Source organism: Cervus canadensis, chromosome 6, assembly GCF_019320065.1.
Source record: "Cervus canadensis isolate Bull #8, Minnesota chromosome 6, ASM1932006v1, whole genome shotgun sequence".
NCBI classification, from domain to species: domain Eukaryota; kingdom Metazoa; phylum Chordata; class Mammalia; order Artiodactyla; family Cervidae; genus Cervus; species Cervus canadensis.
In genome coordinates, this window is record NC_057391.1 from 613,612 (window position 1) to 632,244 (window position 18,633).

An 18,633-nucleotide genomic window follows, 5' to 3' on the forward strand; every position below is an offset into this window, starting at 1 on the left:
GCGCTTCTGGCCTTGTGGTTAATTGGTAATCACTTCGCTTGAGGAGGTAAGAGAGAAGCTGTGTGGAAAAACGCCCTCACCTAATCCTGATGACGTGATTGCACCAGAAACCAGGGACGCAAACCACCCCTTGCTTCCAACTGGGAGCCATTTGGATATTGTGTCTGTAAGCTAAACCCCTGCCTTTTTCAAAGATCCCGAACCTCAGAGGCCCTCGCTGGCACATGCAGGTTGCAGATTCTGCTGACTAAACATAAAGAGATTTCATTTGTTCTGTCAGTCACAATGGATTTCCAATAGCCAGTCTTGAGTTGGTTAGCATGGATTTCTAATCAAGCCCCAGATATGTGGAGCCAAGAAAGAACCCACAGGGCTACAGGAAAAAGGAAAATAACATAATTATACTGTATACATAGCTTAGAAATGGGAATCGTTATTTCATGAGGGTGTATAACACAGATGCCCAAGCACTGAGGTTTGGGGTGTTTTTCTTTTTAAAAGTCAAGTGGAAACTACCACCTTCCTTGAAGGTGTTAAATCACCGCCAAGCTAGTGGCTGAGTCAGTCGAGGGTTTCCTCCCAGGATTTTCAGACCTATTCCTTCTTTGGAAAATGATGCTTCCAAACACCGAAGTTGTGGGCCCCAGGAACAGGACTGAAGAGAGGGGCTGGGTAGAGGGGCGGGCAGAAGCTGTGTGTGCTGAGTTACTGTTCGTGTCCAACTCTTGTGACCCCCGTGGACTGTAGCCCGCCAGGCTTCTCTGTCTGTGACTCTCCAGGCAAGAAGACTGGAGGGGTTACCATGCCCTCCTCCAGGGGATCTTCCTGACCCAGGGATCGAACCTGCATCTCTTGCATCTCCTGTGTTGGTAGGTGGGTTCTTTACCACTGGCGCACCTGAGGCGGAGGCTAGGCGCAGGCTTTTCTGGCGGGAGCCCCGGGAAGGGCCTTGCAACGCTCCAGTCGCTACCTGGCTCCTGTCCTGCCCCAGCGGCTGCGGCCCTGCACCCAACCCTCTTCTGTCTGGAACAAAACCAGGCCTCCATGCAATCACACATTTACCGCCTAACTTCCATCTGAGCTGATTTCACTCCCTCCACTTCCATGAGTATTTACTGTGGGATCATGGCTCCGGGCTTGCCATAAGACCCCATCTGGATAACCAGGTTTCCTGTCTTGCACGTGAGGAGTTTTCTTATCGGGCCACCTTGTCTTCACTGTCTGCACAGGCTGTGTGCTGCAAAGCCCTTCTCCACCCCAGACCCCTCTCTTGCTCACATTCCTAGTAAAATCTAACTGAACAGCCTTCCCACCAGAGAAGTAAGCTATGACAATGCAGCTCAGGAGAGGGCATTTTCAGAAAGGAGTCTTCTTGTACTTCTGTGGTGTTTGCGTAGCCTACCTTGAGGACCCAGGCACAGCTGAGAGGAGCAGACTGTTTCTCCATCATGCTTAGGAGGCAGCAAGGAGGAGGCGGAGGAGGCAGCGGCGGGGAGACTGGACAGCAAGGCTGAGTGGTCACTCAAGGTCACACAGCCAGGCCGCGAGGAAATCACACGCCACTGCTTTCTCCGCTGGACTCCATGTGCTGGCCGGGGGGTGCTTACCCATTGAGTGTGAGCCGAGCCTGCTCGTGGGCCTCTTCCCTGTCTATAAAATTTATTTCTTGATTCTTGTGTGCCCTGAAAGTGAGAGCCGCTCAATCATGTCCAACTCTTTGTGACCCCATGGACTATACAGTACATGGAATTCTTCAGGCCAGAATACTGAGAAATATCAATAACCTCAGATATGCAGATGACACCACCCTTATGGCAGAAAGCAAAGAAGAACTAAAGAGCCTCTTGATGAAAGTGAAAGAGGAGAGCGAAAAAGTTGGCTTAAAACTAAGATTATGGCATCCAGTCCCATCACCTCATGGGAAATAGATGGGGAGACAGTGGAAACAGTGTCAGACTTTATTTTTTTGGGCTCCAAAATCACTGCAGATGGTGACTGCAGCCATGAAATTAAAAGACGCTCACTCCTTGGAAGGAAAGTGATGACCAACCTAGATAGCATATTAAAAAGCAGAGACATTACTTTGCCAACAAAGGTCCATCTGGTCAAGGCTATGGTTTTTCCAGTGGTCATGTATGGATGTGAGAGCTGGACTGTGAAGAAAGCTGAGTGCTGACGAATTGATGCTTTTGAACTGTGGTGTTGGAGAAGACTCTTGAGAGTCCCTTGGACTGCAAGGAGATCCAACCAGTCCATCCTAGAGGAGATCAGTCCTGCGTGTTCATTGGAAGGACTGATGCTGAAGCTGAAACTCCAGTACTTTGGCCACCTGATGCGAAGAACTGACTCACTGGAAAAGACCCTGATGCTGGGAAAGATTGAAGGTGGGAGGAAAAGGGTACAACAGAGGATGAGATGGTTGAATGTCATCACCAACTCAATGGACATGATTTTGGGTAAACTCCGGGAGTTGGTGAAGGACAGGGAGGCCTGGCGTGCTGCAGTCCATGGGGTTGCAAAGAGACACGACTGAGCAACTGAACTGAACTGAACTGAGCCTTTCCCTTCTCCAGGGGATCTTCCCAACCCAGGGATCGAACCCAGGTCTCCCACATTGCAGGCGGATTCTTTACCAGCTGAGCCACAAGGGAAGCCCAAGAATACTGGGCAGCCTATCCCTTCTCCAGCGGGTCTTCCCAACCCAAGAATCGAACTGGGGCCTCCTGCATTGCAGGCGGATTCTTTGAATACATCATTGCTCTGTTTCTTATAAGCCTGCCTCTCCTTCCCTCAATTCCCTGGTAGCTCAGACAGTACAGAGCCCACCTGCAATGCAGGAGACCCGTGTTCAGCCCCTCGGTCAGGAAGGTTCCCTGGAGGAAGGCACAGCAATCCACTCCAGTATTCTTGCCTGGCAGGCTAGAGTCCATAGGATCATAAAGATTCAGACCTGACTGAGCAACCACACGTTCACTTTCTCCTTCCCGCCTCCAATCCCTGCAGGAGAGTCAGCGGCGGGGACGGCGGCAGGGCAAGGGGTGCCAGCATCATGGCTGACTCACCAGCTGTATGGCTGGTGACTCTGTCCTGTCTAAGTGATCCCTAAACCATCCCAGCCTCATTTCTCTCTGCCCACTGGACATCTCCCCTGAAGAGACTCCAGCCTTAAAACACAGCATGTCCAAAACAGAAATTATCATCTTGTTTCCACCTGCCCTTTGAAATTGGCCTCTTTTTCAGAATTCCTATTTATATGTAAAAACTTCGAAGTCTGCCTCTTGTCAGCAGATAGTATTTTTTTACCCCTTAAAACCCCATCTGTCCCATGCAGTTTGCATTGCCTTCTGAATTTAGCCCTCAACCCCTCCAGAGTAGCATCTCAATGGGTCATTCTGCCATTAGTCCCATCCTGTGTTCCCCCGCAAAAAAACACCTTAAATCATACTTCTGATCAGGTGGCTCTGCAGATAGATCTTCCATGGTGTGACCTTCATCATCATGTGTAGGTCCCTAACTTAACTTCTTAGCCTGTATTTCAAATGTTTCCCTACACATTATCTGTGGTCCAGATTCATCCAGATGGTTCATCTTTCCATGAGCATGCCCTTTGCTTTATACCCCCACCCCACCCCGTCTCTCTCAAGCTGTGAACCCTTCCTTCTTATCCCTCCAGTTGGACACTCATCTTCCTGAAGGTTCCTCAGGCACCTCTTCTCTGTGCCCCTGATGGTACAGACCACTCATCACCATCAGTGCCCACGGACCCTGTGGTTGTCAGAGAGCCTTAGGGCAAACCACAGGGAGCCTCCTGGAGTTCAGATCCACGTCTGAGTTCCAAAAAATATCTGCCCAGCTCTAGAAATCTTCCAGACTTGATGGTACCCATTGACCCCTGTTCCAGCGGCTATGAATTAATACTGCTCCTGAGCACTCACATACTGGATTGAAATGAAGAGGGAACTGACTGAAGTCCTTTTAAAGAGGGAGCCCCGCTGAGGCTGCAGGATCATCACCATTTCATTAGTGGGACCATTATTTTTAAAGTTGCTGTTTTAAACTTGCACTTGCTGGTTCTTCCTATGTGGCTTATTTGTAATAGCCATCAGGCAGTAGAGGTTGTGCTTAGAATTCCATAAATGCACAGGGGTCTACAGGATGTTAATGGAACATACAGCGTGCCTATAAGTTCATTACCTTGTAAATAAATGGCTGAGCTCCAGAGCTGGCCTCACAAGGCCAAGGGAAAGATCAGTTCTCATCCCGGGGGTTGAGGCGGGTCAGTGAGGTTTCTTCATCTTTCTGTCATTCCCCCATGTTCCGAAAGCTGAGAGAGGGCCTTCCCCTCTGATCTCATAAAGGCAGTGATGGGGACATCAAAGAACCCTGTAGCACAGGCAATGCAGCGGCAAGATCTGCAGGAAACGTGGCCTGGGCCGCCCTCTTGCTGCTATTCTAGGCAGACCCACACCAACTCAACACCTGCAGAGCATCCTTATCCGGGACACCCCCTCCTTAGCTCCGCAGGCCTGGGCTTTTCACCAGACTCCTGTTCCACTGTCTGCTCTCTGTGACTCGGCACACTGCAGCGACATGCGGACTCACAGACAGGGCCCAAGTGCATCCCAGCTCCATAGGCGTCACTGGCAAATCTCTTCAACTGCACTTCAAGTGCCTCATCTAGAAAACTAGAGTAATAACAGGACTGACCTCCAAGGTCTGTGGTGAGAATTCAATAACTTTATGCTTGTAAAGGAGTTAGGATAGCTACTACTGCTGGCTAGATTTTCTTTAAAAAGATGAGTAGTTTAGACTCTATAGACATTTTGTTGTTGTTCAGTCACTCGGTGGTGTCTGACTCTTTGCAACCCCATGGACTGCAGCTTGCCAGGTTTCCCTGTCCTTCACCATCTCCCGGAGTTTGCTCAAACTCATGTCCATTGAGTCAGTGATGCCATCCAACCATCTCATCCTCTGTCGCCCCCTTCTCCTCCCACCTTCAGTCTTTCCCAGCATCAGGGTCTTTTCCAGTGAGTCATTTCTTCACATCAGGTGGCCAAAGTATTGGAGTTTCAGCTTCAACATCAGTCCTTCCAGTGAACACCCAGGACTGATCTCCTTTAGGATGGACTGGTTTGATCTCAGTCCAAGGGACTGTCAAGAGTCTTCTCCAACATCACAGTTCAAAAGCATCAATTCTTCAGTGCTCAGCTTTCCCTATGATCTAACTCTCACATCTGTACACAACTACTGGAAAAACCATAGCTTGGACTAGACGGGTATTTGTCAACAAAGTGATGTCTTTGCTTTTCAATAAGCTGTCTAGGTTGGTCACAGCTTTTCTTCCAAGGAGCAAGCATCTTTTAATTCCATGGCTGCAGTCACCATCCGTAGTGATTTTGGAGACCAAGAAAATGAAGTCTCTCACTGTTTCCACTGTTTCCCCATCTATTTGCCATGAAGTGATGGGACTGGATGCCCTGATCTTCGTTTTTTGAAAGTTGAGTTTTAAGCCAGCTTTTTCACTCTCCTTTTCACCTTCATCAAGAGGCTCTTTAGTTCCTCTTCACTTTCTACCATAAGGGTGGTGTCATCTGCATATCTGAGGTTATTGATATTTCTCCTGGCAATCTACCATGAAGGAAATATATAGGATCATAGTCGCTACAGAGATCTTCTTTCAAAAATATATATATAGATTGCAATAAGTAATGGGGGAAATGACAAGATGCTGGGGATGATGTAACTCTGGGACGTTTGTTTAGATGGGTGGTCAGGGTGGGCTTCTCTGAGGAGGTGACATTTAAGCTGAGACAACGAGGAAACATAGCGTAGTGGAGGAAGTTCATCCCAAGGAGAGGGGACTGACCGCACAGAGTTCTGTTCTGGGAAAAAAAGCTTGGTGTGGGCTGAGAATGGATAGGATTCCAGGGTCCAAGGGGGAAGGTGATACCAAAGCCTGGGTCAAGCAGGGCTTTAGTCAAAGTAAGATCATGGACTTGATTCTAAATGCAGTGTAATAATATGATCTGATTTGTCATATTAGAAAATTCCTCTGGCCGCTCTGTGGAAACTTGACTGCGGGGTACAAAGGTGAAGCAGATAAACCAAGTAGGAGGCTCCGGTGGTGGCTGAGATGCGAAAGAGCGGCAGCTTGGAGCTGGTGGTGGTGGCAGGCACGGCCCCCATGTGCGGGGTCTGCTGCCGAACAGACACGCAGGATGAAGGAAAGGGGGGTCAGGGCTGACTCGAGACTGGTGTCGGCCACTGGGCAAGAGGTGCTGCTGAACACCTCACGGGGCAGAGGCGCGGATGTGGCAGACCGCCCAGTTCTCCTTCGCACCTGCTGAATTGAAGATGCACATGAGTCAGGAGTTTTTAGCACGTAGGTAGGTTTTAGGAAAATAAATGGGAATGGAGAGAAGCAAGAAAGGGTGAGCTATAAAACAGAGTCCAGGCCCAAGTCCCAGATACTCTCAGCAGGCAGAGGTGCAGAGGACAGGGAGCCAGGGCAGATGCCAGGCACAGCCGGTGAAGTGGGATGGAAGCCAGGTTTGAGGGGAGGTGGAGAAGGTGCTTCAGGTCAGAGCGGGACAGACTGCAACACCCAGAGCCCCGGTGACCTCGGGACAGTTGCCAGTGGAGACAGAAGCCTGGCTGGGGGTTAACCAGTAAATGGAAGGTGAGGCAGAGGAACCCCAGAAGGAGACAATTCTCCCAATTACCAAGCAACTCCAGGCCTGAGGCTGGGTCTGATGGGCGCTCCTCTGGAAGGCGTCCTGGCTAGTGCCGGCCCCGCCCGTCCCCCGGCTGTGGTGGCAGCACCGCTGCTGGTCGTGACCTGAGGGGAAAGCAGCCCTGCTTCCAGGTCCCCAGCCACGGACAGCCTCACCGCACAGCCTGCAAGGCCGTCTCCTGCCAGGCTACCCGCCTGGCTTTGCTTGTCACCTGCAAACTTCCACCACGAGTCTGCCCCTCAAGTCCCCTGAGGATATGCCTCTGCCAACAACTCTGTGCTTCCCTTAAAACAGATAAAAAGCACCTGTGGCTAGAGTAAGATTCAGAAGACCTTTCATGACCAAAAATAACCTTTTAGGGGTGAGAGGGTGGGAAGACCTGTAAGTGGAACCTGTAGTGTGCTGGGACACGTGGGTTTTGGTGGTACTAGCAGGAGCCAGCAATAAAGGTTCATAATTGTGAGGGCTTACTTCCAGATGTTCAAGTTGGTTTTAAAAAAGGCAGAGGAACCAGAGATCAAATTGCCAATATCCGCTGGATCATCAAAAAAGAGTTCCAGAAAAACATCTACTTCTGCTTTATTGACTATGCCAAAGCCTTTGACTGTGTGGATCACAATAAACTGTGGAAAATTCTGAAAGAGATGGGAATACCAGACCACTTGACCTGCCTCTTGAGAAACCTGTATGCAGGTCAGGAAGCAACAGTTAGAACTGGACATTGAACAACAGACTGGTTCAAAATAGGAAAAGGAGTGTGTCAAGGTTGTATATTGTCATCCTGCTTATTTAACTTTATATGCAGAGTACATCATGAGAAACGCTGGGCTGGACGAAGCACAAGCTGGAATTAAGACTGCCGGGAGAAATATCAATAACCTCAGATATGCAGATGACACCACCCTTATGGCAGAAAGTGAAGAGGAACTAAAAAGCCTCTTGGTGAAAGTGAAAGAGGAGAGTGAAAAAGTTGGCTTAAAGCTTAACATTCAGAAAACTAAGATCATGGCATCTGGTCCCATCACTTCATGGAAAATAGATGGGGAGACAGTGGAAACAGTGTCAGACTTTATTTTGGGGGGGCTCCAAAATCACTGCAGATGGTGACTGCAGCCATGAAATTAAAAGACGCTTACTCCTTGGAAGGAAAGTGATGACCAACCTAGACAGCATATTAAAAAGCAGAGACATCACTTTGCCAACAAAGTTCCGTCTAGTCAAGGCTATGGTTTTTCCAGTGGTCATGTATGGATGTGAGAGTTGGACTGTGAAGAAAGCTGAGCGCCGACAAATTGATGCTTTTGAACTGTGGTGTTGGAGAAGACTCTTGAGAGTCCCTTGGACTGCAAGGAGATCCAACCAGTCCATCCTGAAGGAGATCAGTCCTGGATGTTCATTGGAAGGACTGATGCTGAAGCTGAAACTCCAGTACTTTAGCCCCTCACCTTTAGCCACTTCACCTTTAGTGAAGAGTTGACTCATTGGAAAAGACCTGATGCTGGGAGGGATCGGGGGCAGGAGGAGAAGGGGACAACAGAGGATGAGATGGCTGGATGGCATCACCGACTCGATGGGCATGAGTTTGAGTAAACTTCGGGAGTTGGCGATGGACAGGGAGGGCTGGAGTGCTGCGATTCATGGGGTCGCAAAGAGTCGGACATGACTGAGCGACTGAACTGAACTGACTGATACTGCAGGCCAGAAAACAAGGCAAGGATGGCACAGTTCTGGGCATTCCAGAAAATTCTGTGTGAACGCACTGCCACTCAAGGGGCAAATGGAACATGTAGTGTTTACATTGTACCTTCTCATCTACATGGAGCCTATGAAAGTGCTTCTTTTAGACTTATTACCTAGACAAACCATATAAATTCTTTCTTAACTGAAAGCCAAGCAGATTTGAATTAGAAACTACAAGGAACAGGATATGAATGGTTGAGGTGTACGGCTTATAGCATTTTTGAAGTCATCCTTGGAAAATCTGAGTAAAGCTGTATAGTCTTCAGTAGAACTGTGCATGTAACTTTGCATAAAAATTCAGAGTTCAAGACAACATGAAATTCATCTGTAGACCCAGGTAAAAAGCCCAGTTTTCAAAATTTGCACAAGAAGAAGAAATCACCTGAGGCATTCATTTTCTACTGAGGTATGATGGACTTATAACATTATATTAGTTTCTGGTGTACAATGTGATGATTCAGTATTTGCACATACTGTGAAATGATCACCGTAATAAGTCTGGTTAACATCTGCCACCATAGTTACCAAAAAATTTCTTATGATGCTAACTTTTAAGATCTTTCTTGGCCACTTTCAAATACACAATACAGTAATAATAAGTTTAATCACCGTATTATACACTACACCTTCAGGACTTATTTTACAACTGGCAGTGTGTGCCCTTTAATCCCCTTCACCCATTTCGCCACCTCCAACTCTCACTTCTGGCAACCACCAGTCTGTTCTCTGAATCTGTGAGCTTGTGGGGTTTTGTTTGTTTTTGGTTTTTTAGATTCCACATACACATGAGATCATACAGTATGAGTCTTTCTCTGTCTTATTTCTATGTAGCATAATACCCTCAAGGTCCATCCATGTTGCTGCAGATGGCAAAGTTTCACTTTTTTGTGGCCAAGTAATATTGCATTTTCGATACGTACCACATCCTTATCTGTTTATCCACTGATGGGCACTTAGGTTGTGCTCATATCTTGGCTATTGTAAATAATGCTGCGGTGACATGAGGGTGCAGGTGTCTTTCCAAGATGGTGATTTCATTTTCTTTGGGTACATACCCAGAGGTGGAATTGCTGGATCATGTTAGTTTTAATTTTTTGAGAAATTTTCATTCTGTTCCTTAGTGGCTGCACCAGTTTACATTCCCACCAACAGTACACAGGGTTTCCCTTTTCTCTGTATCCTTACCAAAACTTGTTATTTCTTGTCTTTCTATTTTTTTTAATAATAACCATTCTGACCAGTGTGAGGTGGTATCTCATTGTGGTTTCGATTTGCACTTCCCTGATGATTAGTGATGTTGAGCATCTTTTCACATGCCTATTCACCATCTGTATGTCTTTGAGAAAATGCCCATTCAGACCTTACGCTTATTTCTTATATTTTATTTTCTCTTCCGTTCAAACCCCAGGTTCTGCTCACTTTTTAATCTGGTGGTGTGTTTTTTTTTTTATTTTTGCTGTTGAGTTGTATGTGTTCTTTGTGTATTATGGGTGAAAGTGAAGTCGTGTCTGACTCTTTGTGACCCCATGGACTGTAGCCTACCAGGCTTCGCCATTGGATTTTCCAGGCAAGAGCAGTGGAGTGGGTTGCCATTTCCTCCTCCAGGAGACTTCCCCGACTCAGGGATTGAGCCCGGGTCTCCTGCACTGCAGGCAGATGCCTCACCGTCTGAGCACCAGGGGAGCATTATGGGTGCTCATGTTCGTGCTGTCCCTCAGTCGTGTCCAACTCTGCGACCCCGTGGACTGCAGCCTGCCAGGCTCCTCTGTCCATGGGATTCTCCAGGCAAGAATACTCGAGTGGGTTGCCATTCCCTTCTCCAGTATTATGGGTACTAACCCCTTATTAGATAAGACATGATTTATAACCATCTTCTCCCATTCAGTAGGTTCTTTTCATTTTGTTGGTCTCCTTTGATGTACAGAAGAATCTAATATAGCCCCATTTCTCTATTTTTTGCTATTGTTGCCTTTGCTTTTGGTGTCAGATTCAAAAAACCATCACCAGGATTGGTGTCAAGGTGCTTACGTTCTCTTCTAGGAGTCTGATGGCTTCCGGCCTCACCCATTAACCTAACACTTGAGTTACTTTGTTTTCTACAGTGTAAGACAGTGATCCAGGTTCATTCTCTTGCATGTAGGTATCCAGTTCTCCTGTGACCATTTATCTAAGAAACTGTCCTTTCCCTGTTGGGTATTTTTGGTTCCTTTGTCATAAATTGACCATATATGCATGGGTTTATTTCTGGGCTCTCTATTCTATTCCATTGATCACATGTCTATTTTTATGCCAATACCATGCTGTTTTGAACACATGGAGCACTTCTTAAAACTAATTCCTGGGTCTCAACCCAAATCTGACCAGAATCCAGGGCCACCCCTGGCACTGTCAGTACAGACACAGGCTTAGAGCAGTCCTGTCCACATCATGTGTGTGATCTGCGTTTTCTAGTAGCTGAGAACTGTTAAAAGCAGGGACATTAACATATTTAGCCCAATTGTATCCAGAATATCGATACTATCATTTTAACGTATATTCAGTATTTTTAGTTATCTTACATTCTTTTTTTATATTGAGCCTATTCTTGGCTGCACTGGGTCTTCATGTGGGCTCTCTCTAGTTGCTGAAAGCAGGGGCTACTCTAGTTGCCGTGTGCGGGCTTCTCTTACTGTGGAGCACGGGGTCGAGGGCATGTGCGCTCTAGGAGCAGAGCTTCGTAGCTGACCTCTAGTGGGCTCTAGAGCACACCCTCAGGAGTTGTGGCACGTGGGCCTATTTGCTCCGAGGCATATCAGGGATTGAACCTGTGTCCTCTGCACCTGCAGGTGGATCCTTTGCCACTTAGCCACCAGGAAAGCCCCAGCGGTACTGCACATTTACAGCACATCTCAGCTCAGACTGGCCATGTCTCAAGGACTCAAAGGGCTCCTGCCCCTCGGAGGCTGGTGTAAGGCGGCTCTGGCATTGTTACCGTGCAGGGTTTAGTGTTTCAATCCAGACAAGCAACCCTGGAGGCATGGCTCTTAGTGGAGGCGGCTGCCTCATTCAAACACAAGTAGAAAGTAATTAGTGTTTTAGGTTTGAGTTTCAGCCTGTCTTTGTGGCTTTAAATAAATCAGCATCACAGTTCTAGAGTTTGAACAGCAGTTCACTCCTGTCTGCCTTCCTGAGGCCTGAGGGGTTCAGGGAACAGCTCTCAGCTTCCAGATGTGGCTTCCTACCCCCTGCCTTGACCGTCTCCCCCACTCCCCAGGGTCGGGGAGGGTCTGTGAAGGCTTCTCTTGCTTCCCTGGGTCCTGTCCTCATTGGCGCTGGCCGCAGGCCCCAGGGCAGGAAGCCCTTTGCAGTGTGGGGGCTGGGAGATCCTCACTTTTCCAGAGCTGGGCAGGTGCGCCCGTGTGGCCCGTGGTGGGAGCGGTACTGCTCCGGGCAGTTCTATGTTAGCAATTTGAATTCACGGTTAGATGTTAAATTCTCTTCATAATTTTCTTCCCTTTTGCACTATCAATCAACTCTAGAATAAAAGAACCAAAACAGCAACAAAATGTAAAACGGTAATTCTTCTTTCTTTATAGTCAGAAGGCAGAGGGGACAATCTTCCATGCTCTCCTAACTTCCCCTGGGCTGACAGAGGGCCCCGCAAGGCTGAGGCAGTGGTTTGGGCAGGGAGGCAGGAGCCGCCCTCCCCAGGTGCCAGTCTCATCCTGGTGGGAGACGGTGCCCCTCTAGGATCCCAGTGGGAACTGCAGCCAGATCTGAGGAATTCCTGGTGGCTGCCGGGACCCAGAAGCCTCAGCAAACAGGAGGCACTAACCGGGAGGCTCTGCAGGAGGCTCCTGCTCTCTTTAGGGTGGGAGGAAGTCACTGGGTGTGACGCTCACTTTTTCAGATATCTTTCTTCCACCATCCTCATGCAAGTGGGCCTGCATTTTTGTGTTGCAACACCTTTCTTCGTTAATGAATTTGGGAAGCTGCAATTGCACTTACAGTAGCTGGGGGCAGACATGTCCAACATCAGATATTTGAAAAGCCAGGAGGGGTGAATCATGGCTGAATCCCAGAGCTCCTGACAGTCCACCCCCTCGAGGTGACCCCCACACACCCATCCTACACTTTACAAAGGCATCCAGAATTGGGAACATTTCAAACAACTTGAAATGAGCAGAAAATGAAAGCGTCCCATGCCCTCTTTGCAGGAGTTCAGCACTGTTGAGCATTTAGACTTTTCGTCGTCCATCACAGTGTAACAGATATTCACGTTTCTGCAAACTTGTGGCATCCAATAGAACTCGCCCTTTTCACTTGACAGTGTATCAGATAACCTTTCCATTCCAGGGCACGTCAGCCTGCATTTTTTATTAACTGCAGAGCATTTCAACAGAACTGAAAGCAGACTGTAGCTTAACCAGCTCTCTGGTTGTTTCCCATTCTTAGCTGTTCTAAGCAGTGCTGCAGTGAACCCAACTGTAACCTCATGTTTCTCTAAGATTCCTAGAAGTTGCTTAGTCAAGGAATATGTTCATTTTTTATTTTGCTAGATGCTGCCCGACTGCCTTCCAGACTCATTGTGCTCATCTACATTCCTCACACACCCGTGAGTTTTTCTTAGAGGAATGTCTCCCATAAATCCTGGTTACCTGACATGCTCCAAGGTACCACATACCTTCAGTGATTTCTTTTCACTGCTGCCGCTGTGCAACTGTCTCTCGGGCCTGGCGCTGGGGATACACTGCGCAACAAGCCGAAGAAGGTCCTTGCCAGCCTGGAGCCTATGTGCCAGTGGGGAGCTTGCTGAACCAGTCACGCAGGCTGCGCTGGCCTGTGCCAGGCGTGCGGCACACAGAGTGACACTGTGCCAGACGGGGGCCTCGGGAGGACGGTGGCCAGTCCCGTCCCCCTGCCCGTGTCCTCCTCTCATAGGCAGTAAGCGGACGGGACACCCCAAACCTCCCAAGTCAGTCAGCTCGGGTCACTGTAGTAGTAAAGACCCACCAGACTTGAAGCCAAGGAGTAGGGGGAGTCGAATGAAAGTGCAAATATAACCTCCATCCTTTTTAAATGTGGGAAATGTGATCAAGGACTTTCACAGAGAACCACCTTTTCTATTTTGCAAGGTAGACTCGTCTTGGTTTCACTGAGTGGGGGCCTGGCCCAGGTAGCGCCCAGACCCGGTGTGTGCTCTCAAGCCCCCGGTGGTTCCGGAGATGCTGAGCAGCGTGGGAAAGGGCCTGAGCCCAGGCCCGGGTTCTGCGGGCAGGCTGCGCTCTGCTGGCCCGCTGGCCTGGGTCTGCCTGGAGGGACTTCTCCAGGAGCTTGGAAGAGGAGAAACAACTTCCTGTACTGTTCCTCCGCGACACACACATCTCTCAAGGTCTCTACCATTAAACAGAGCCGACCCAGCAGGCCTTCAGGATCACGGCAGCCAGGTGCTGGGCTCCTGGGCCCTCTCCCCTTTGCTCAGGACTCCGGCCTTTGAACTTGGCTGCCTAAGTCGTGCTCCACTCTGCCCCCGTCAGGGCAGCAGCCCAATCCATCGTCTCCGTTACTAAATGGCGTGTGCTTCATCTCTCCTTGATACAGAGAGAAGAAGTTAAAGGCCAGAGTTCAAGAGTTGGTGAGTGCCTTGGAAAGACTCACAAAGAGCAGTGAAATCCGACACCAGCAATCGGCAGAGTTTGTTAATGACCTAAAGCGAGCCAACAGGTACAACCTCACTGTCTATAATCCAAGTGGTTCTTGGATTTACGCACCATAATTGCCGGGAACTGACTGTGGACGATGGTATGTCCTCAGCTGCCTCCTTGGAGCACACTCCTCCCTAGGGCTTCATTTCCCCGTGTTCCACAGAAACCTGAGGAATGCTCTTTAAAGAGGGCAGATGTAGCCAACCATGGTCCCCTCTTAGCACTTCAAATAGCAGAGGTTCTGAGAAGTCATACAATTAAAAACAAAAGTCAGCCTAGTTTTAATCCAGCATTTTCCAAACAAAACTGGCTACACAACATTTTATTTGAGCAGCATTCAAGAATCAGGTGGGGTACTTTAGGAAGCAATGCTCTAAGATGGGACATGACACCTTCACACTTAAAAAAAAAAAAAGAGGACCTCAAAGTTTTGTTCTTTCAAATTATCAATAAAACTTTGTCTATTTATTACTTTCTCAAGTGAGATTTTTAAGGTTTTATTCATTTACCAAAAAAAAAAAGAAAAAAACCCAACTCATGACATGTAACACAAATGACATTTATTTTAAAAATCACAGTTTTCCAAAAAGTAATTAGAAGAGGGGCACTGTTTTTACAATTTTGCAAATGTTTTTAATGTCTGCTTTAATAGAAGACAGCTGGATTCTCCCATCTGCTTCCACAGGCAGTGTGTTGTTTTGAAACATTCTAAGAAAACCCAGCTTCACACAGAAATAAAGGACCTCACATTTCCCTTCAGGGGGCTTTGAGAACCTGGCACTATATAGAAGGGAGGTGGGAGTGCTGTTTTGAACCAGAGAGGGTGTGGGGTGATAGCTCTGATAGCTCAGCTGGTCAAGACTCTGCCTGCAATGCAGGGGATCCAGGTTCAATTCCTGGGGTCGGGAAGATCCCCTGAAGAAGGGAACTGCTACCCGTTCCAGCGTTCTTGCCTGGAGAATCCCCAAGGACAGAGGAGGGTGGGTCCCTGGGGTGGCAGAGAGTCAGACACGCCTAAGCACAGCACAGGGTATGGAGACCCCCGCCCTCATCCCCCAGAGACCTGGGTTTGGCTGGCAGCATTAGTTCACGGCCTGTGAGCTCTGAGTCTATCAGCCACAGCATCAAGGACAGCTGCTGGGGCCTGTCTGTGCGCATGCTATGGAGGGGACTTAAGATTGCAGTGTTGCAACGGACTGTAAGCAGCCTTGGAACAGCAACAGACCTACTACTTGTATTTCCGTGACAGATTAACTGGGGTTAAGTCAATACTGAGTGACCGTGAGTGCTGCGACCCCTGTTTAGTTGCTAAGTCGTGTCAGACTTTTTCGACCTCATGGGCTGCAGCCCACCAGGCTCCTCTGTGGAAATCCCATAGGATTTCCAAGGCAAGAAAACGGGGGTGGGCAGCCATCTCCTTCTGCAGGGGATCTTCCCAACCCAGGGACTGACCTTGCGTCTCCTGCGTTGGCAGGCGGATTCTTTGCCATGGGGCCACCAGGAGAGCCCAAGTGTTGAAATACTAACCACCTGATTTCAAACCCTTATTCAGGAGGCCCAGTGGCCTCTGTTCTTTCCAAGCGGTACTTACCGGACCAGGTCACCCAGTGTGTGTGTCTCAGTGCTACTTAAGATAAGCCTTCATTCTCATTTCCCTCTGTGCCCACATAGCAACCTGGTGGCTGCCTATGAGAAAGCAAAGAAGAAGCATCAAAACAAACTGAAGAAGTTGGAGTCTCAGATGATGGCCATGGTGGAGAGACATGAGACCCAAGTGAGGATGCTCAAGCAAAGGATAGCTCTGCTGGAGGAGGAGAACTCCAGACCTCACACCAACGAAACGTCCCTGTAGTGGGCACTTGAGCTCCACGGTTCTGTCCGTGGAAGCTAGAGTCTAGCAGTCACTGAGGAGGGGGCCTCAGAGGACAGGACCTGTCGGTTGGCAGGAAGGCGCCCTGGACTCAGCCTCGGGGCAGGTGGCCCCGGTGAGGCGGTATAGACTGTCCCCCGAGGGTCCCGCCCTCCCCTCCGGGGCTGCGGGCGGCGTGGGGACTCCTGCCCCACGCACTGGCTCCACAGGGCTTCCTGCTGCTTTCAGCATGGGCTCTGTCCCTCACCCACATTTTCTGTATCCGCGGTATAATCCAGGCATCATCTGTTTGATTTCCCAGTTTTTGCAGCCTTACCTCGAGCATCTCACATTTCTCCTTTCTCCTTCTGGGGAAAACTGATGGGGGCTGGGGGTGCAGAGGGGAGACGGTGCTCAGCATCTAGAACTGCTGCTTCGTTTCCTGCAACCAGGCTTTGGTTTTCAAGTACCAGGTGTCAACTCTTAGGAGGCGGCTGTCACTCAGAGGTGTTCCAGGAGGTTGATCACAGGCAGACAACACACAGGTTTCCTTCCAGCCCCAGGTATGTTGAGGCTACAGGTAGAGCAGTTGGGTCTGAACAGCTCTGAATGGGAGAAGGAAGACCTCCTTGACCTCACAGTGGAGGTGGGCACGGGCAGGGAACACTCTTTAGACAGGAATCTCCCTGTCCCAGTGCCGCCTTACTAACAGCTGGGAGAGTCCTGTTGATCCGTGTCAGGGACCTGAACTGTCAGGAGAGGCACATTAGTGCTTTCCTGGACTCGGGCACCGCAGAATTGCTGTTCTCCGTGTATCAAAGCTCCCTGACTGAACGTGCTGATGGCTCCGGACCTGCCTCTCTCCCGAGGGAAATGTTCTGCAGCTGACCCACCCATCTGAGAGACTGCCACCGTGGCACCAGCTCAGGAGTGCGCCCCTGCTGTTCCCAAGGGCAGAGGGGAGGGAAAGCTGAGGCCTCTTAGCCCCCAGAAACATGGCAGTGGGTGGCAGATGGTGATTCCACGGGTGTCAGTTCTAGCAAAATGGTGACAGGACTGGGCAGGACCAAAGTACCTGAATTCTTTCAGGAAGGTCTTCCATTTGAAAATCAACTCTTCACCCCTTTTCTACTGTAATGTTCCCCGTTGCAGTTTTTCAGTTGTCACCACCCTAGGCTCACATAACATTTTAAAGGACCACTTGCCATTTTTTCTGAAGACCCACCCGAAGTCACTTAGAAGAAAGATGCCCAACGCTACAGTTCAAAGATCTGCTTACGACCAGATCACTGCATTCATGTCTTGGTGTCAGTGAGCTGTTCTCAGAGGCAGGACGCAGATTCCACAGCTTTCAGTCTGACAGGGAAGGACACCCCAGCCACCGTCTGCAAAGACAGAGCACGTCCATCCCCCAAGGACGCTCTGTCCTGTCTCAGGCCAGCAGCGAGGCCGCCCCATCTTCAAACAGTCATCGTCAGCTGGTCTCAGGCCCAGCTCTAGGGTGCTCTGGTCACTGCAAAGGCCCCCACCGGCTTCTGTTTCTGTTATATAAGGTAAACTTCGTCCTTGTGACAGTAAGTCAGTTTTTACTCTTTGGATAGGAAGATGTAATGACCCAAAAGTGTGTTTTTAGAAAAAAAAGTGTAGCAGATGAAACTATTTTTCCCACTTGCCCAGGGGAAACATATTCCCGAAGCAAAGCAGGCTGTGAAGGGCAGGGACCGGGCGTCATGTCACACAGGTGGAGGCTTTCATCCCCACCACCACTGCAAGGGAGAACAGAGCCTGCCTTCTAGACACATGGAGCTCATCCCAGACCTGGGTAGTCTCAGTTCCCACGTGACGAGCCCCTGGCATTACTGATCCTACTTAGCTCATTTTGAATTTATATTTCCACATAATACTGGTTGGGTGAACACTTTCCCTGGCAAAACTGTTACTTTTATAAATGTGTAGAATAAAAACTATTAAATAGTTGATTACCTTTCCTTGTATTCTTCACATACTCCCCAAGACTCTTGTTGAAGGTGAACTGACGGGCACTTGGTTATTATGCTAATTGCAAGGCTAACTAAAATCGCACTGATGAAATAAATGACTGCAGGTGCCTGGATCATTTTCTTTTTTTTTTACAACCTGAATTCTTCTTTCTAAATAGGAACAGGTTTATATTAACATCTCCATCAGAGGTAAACAATGATCCTCATTATCTAACTTGAACAAGGCTAAAAATGTTCAGACTTTCATTTTTAGTTGTTTGAATCCAGTTTCCTCAGTGGTTACCCCTTTTAGGCAGTCACCCTCGCTGTTCAGTTTGATCTCTGGCTCTTAAGAGAAATGGGCGTGAGAAGAAAAAACTCATTTCCCAGTTCCGCTGGAGTGTAACTTCCCACTACTACACTGAGGCAGAATCTCCAGTGAGAGAGCTCTGTCTGGAGCTGTACTGCCATCCACACGTGCGCCAACCAGATGGACCTGATGTTCTGTAAACCCCTCGTGTACCAGCTTCCTAGGCTGCCATGGGCTGGTAGGCAGTAAGACCCCCTTTTGAGATGATACCCAAAGTGACACGATTGTATCTTAAGCGATCAGACGGTTGGGATTTCTCATGCTCGCCCTGCCTCAC

The 18,633-nt window shown here is 48.8% G+C and overlaps 1 protein-coding gene across 7 annotated transcripts in view; it reads left to right on the plus strand.

Moving 5' to 3' along the window:
- The window catches only part of MCC (MCC regulator of WNT signaling pathway), a 500,790-nt gene extending 482,799 nt beyond the window's left edge, over positions 1 to 17,991 (plus strand). For all 7 annotated transcript variants that reach the window (XM_043470593.1, XM_043470597.1, XM_043470599.1 and 4 more), the window contains 2 exons: positions 14,055 to 14,177; positions 15,830 to 17,991. In XM_043470593.1, the coding sequence (XP_043326528.1) occupies positions 14,055 to 14,177; positions 15,830 to 16,010 (304 nt within the window). In that variant the 3' untranslated portion in view covers positions 16,011 to 17,991. The remainder of the gene's footprint in view (positions 1 to 14,054; positions 14,178 to 15,829) is intronic.
- The last annotated feature ends 642 nt before the right edge of the window (positions 17,992 to 18,633 follow it).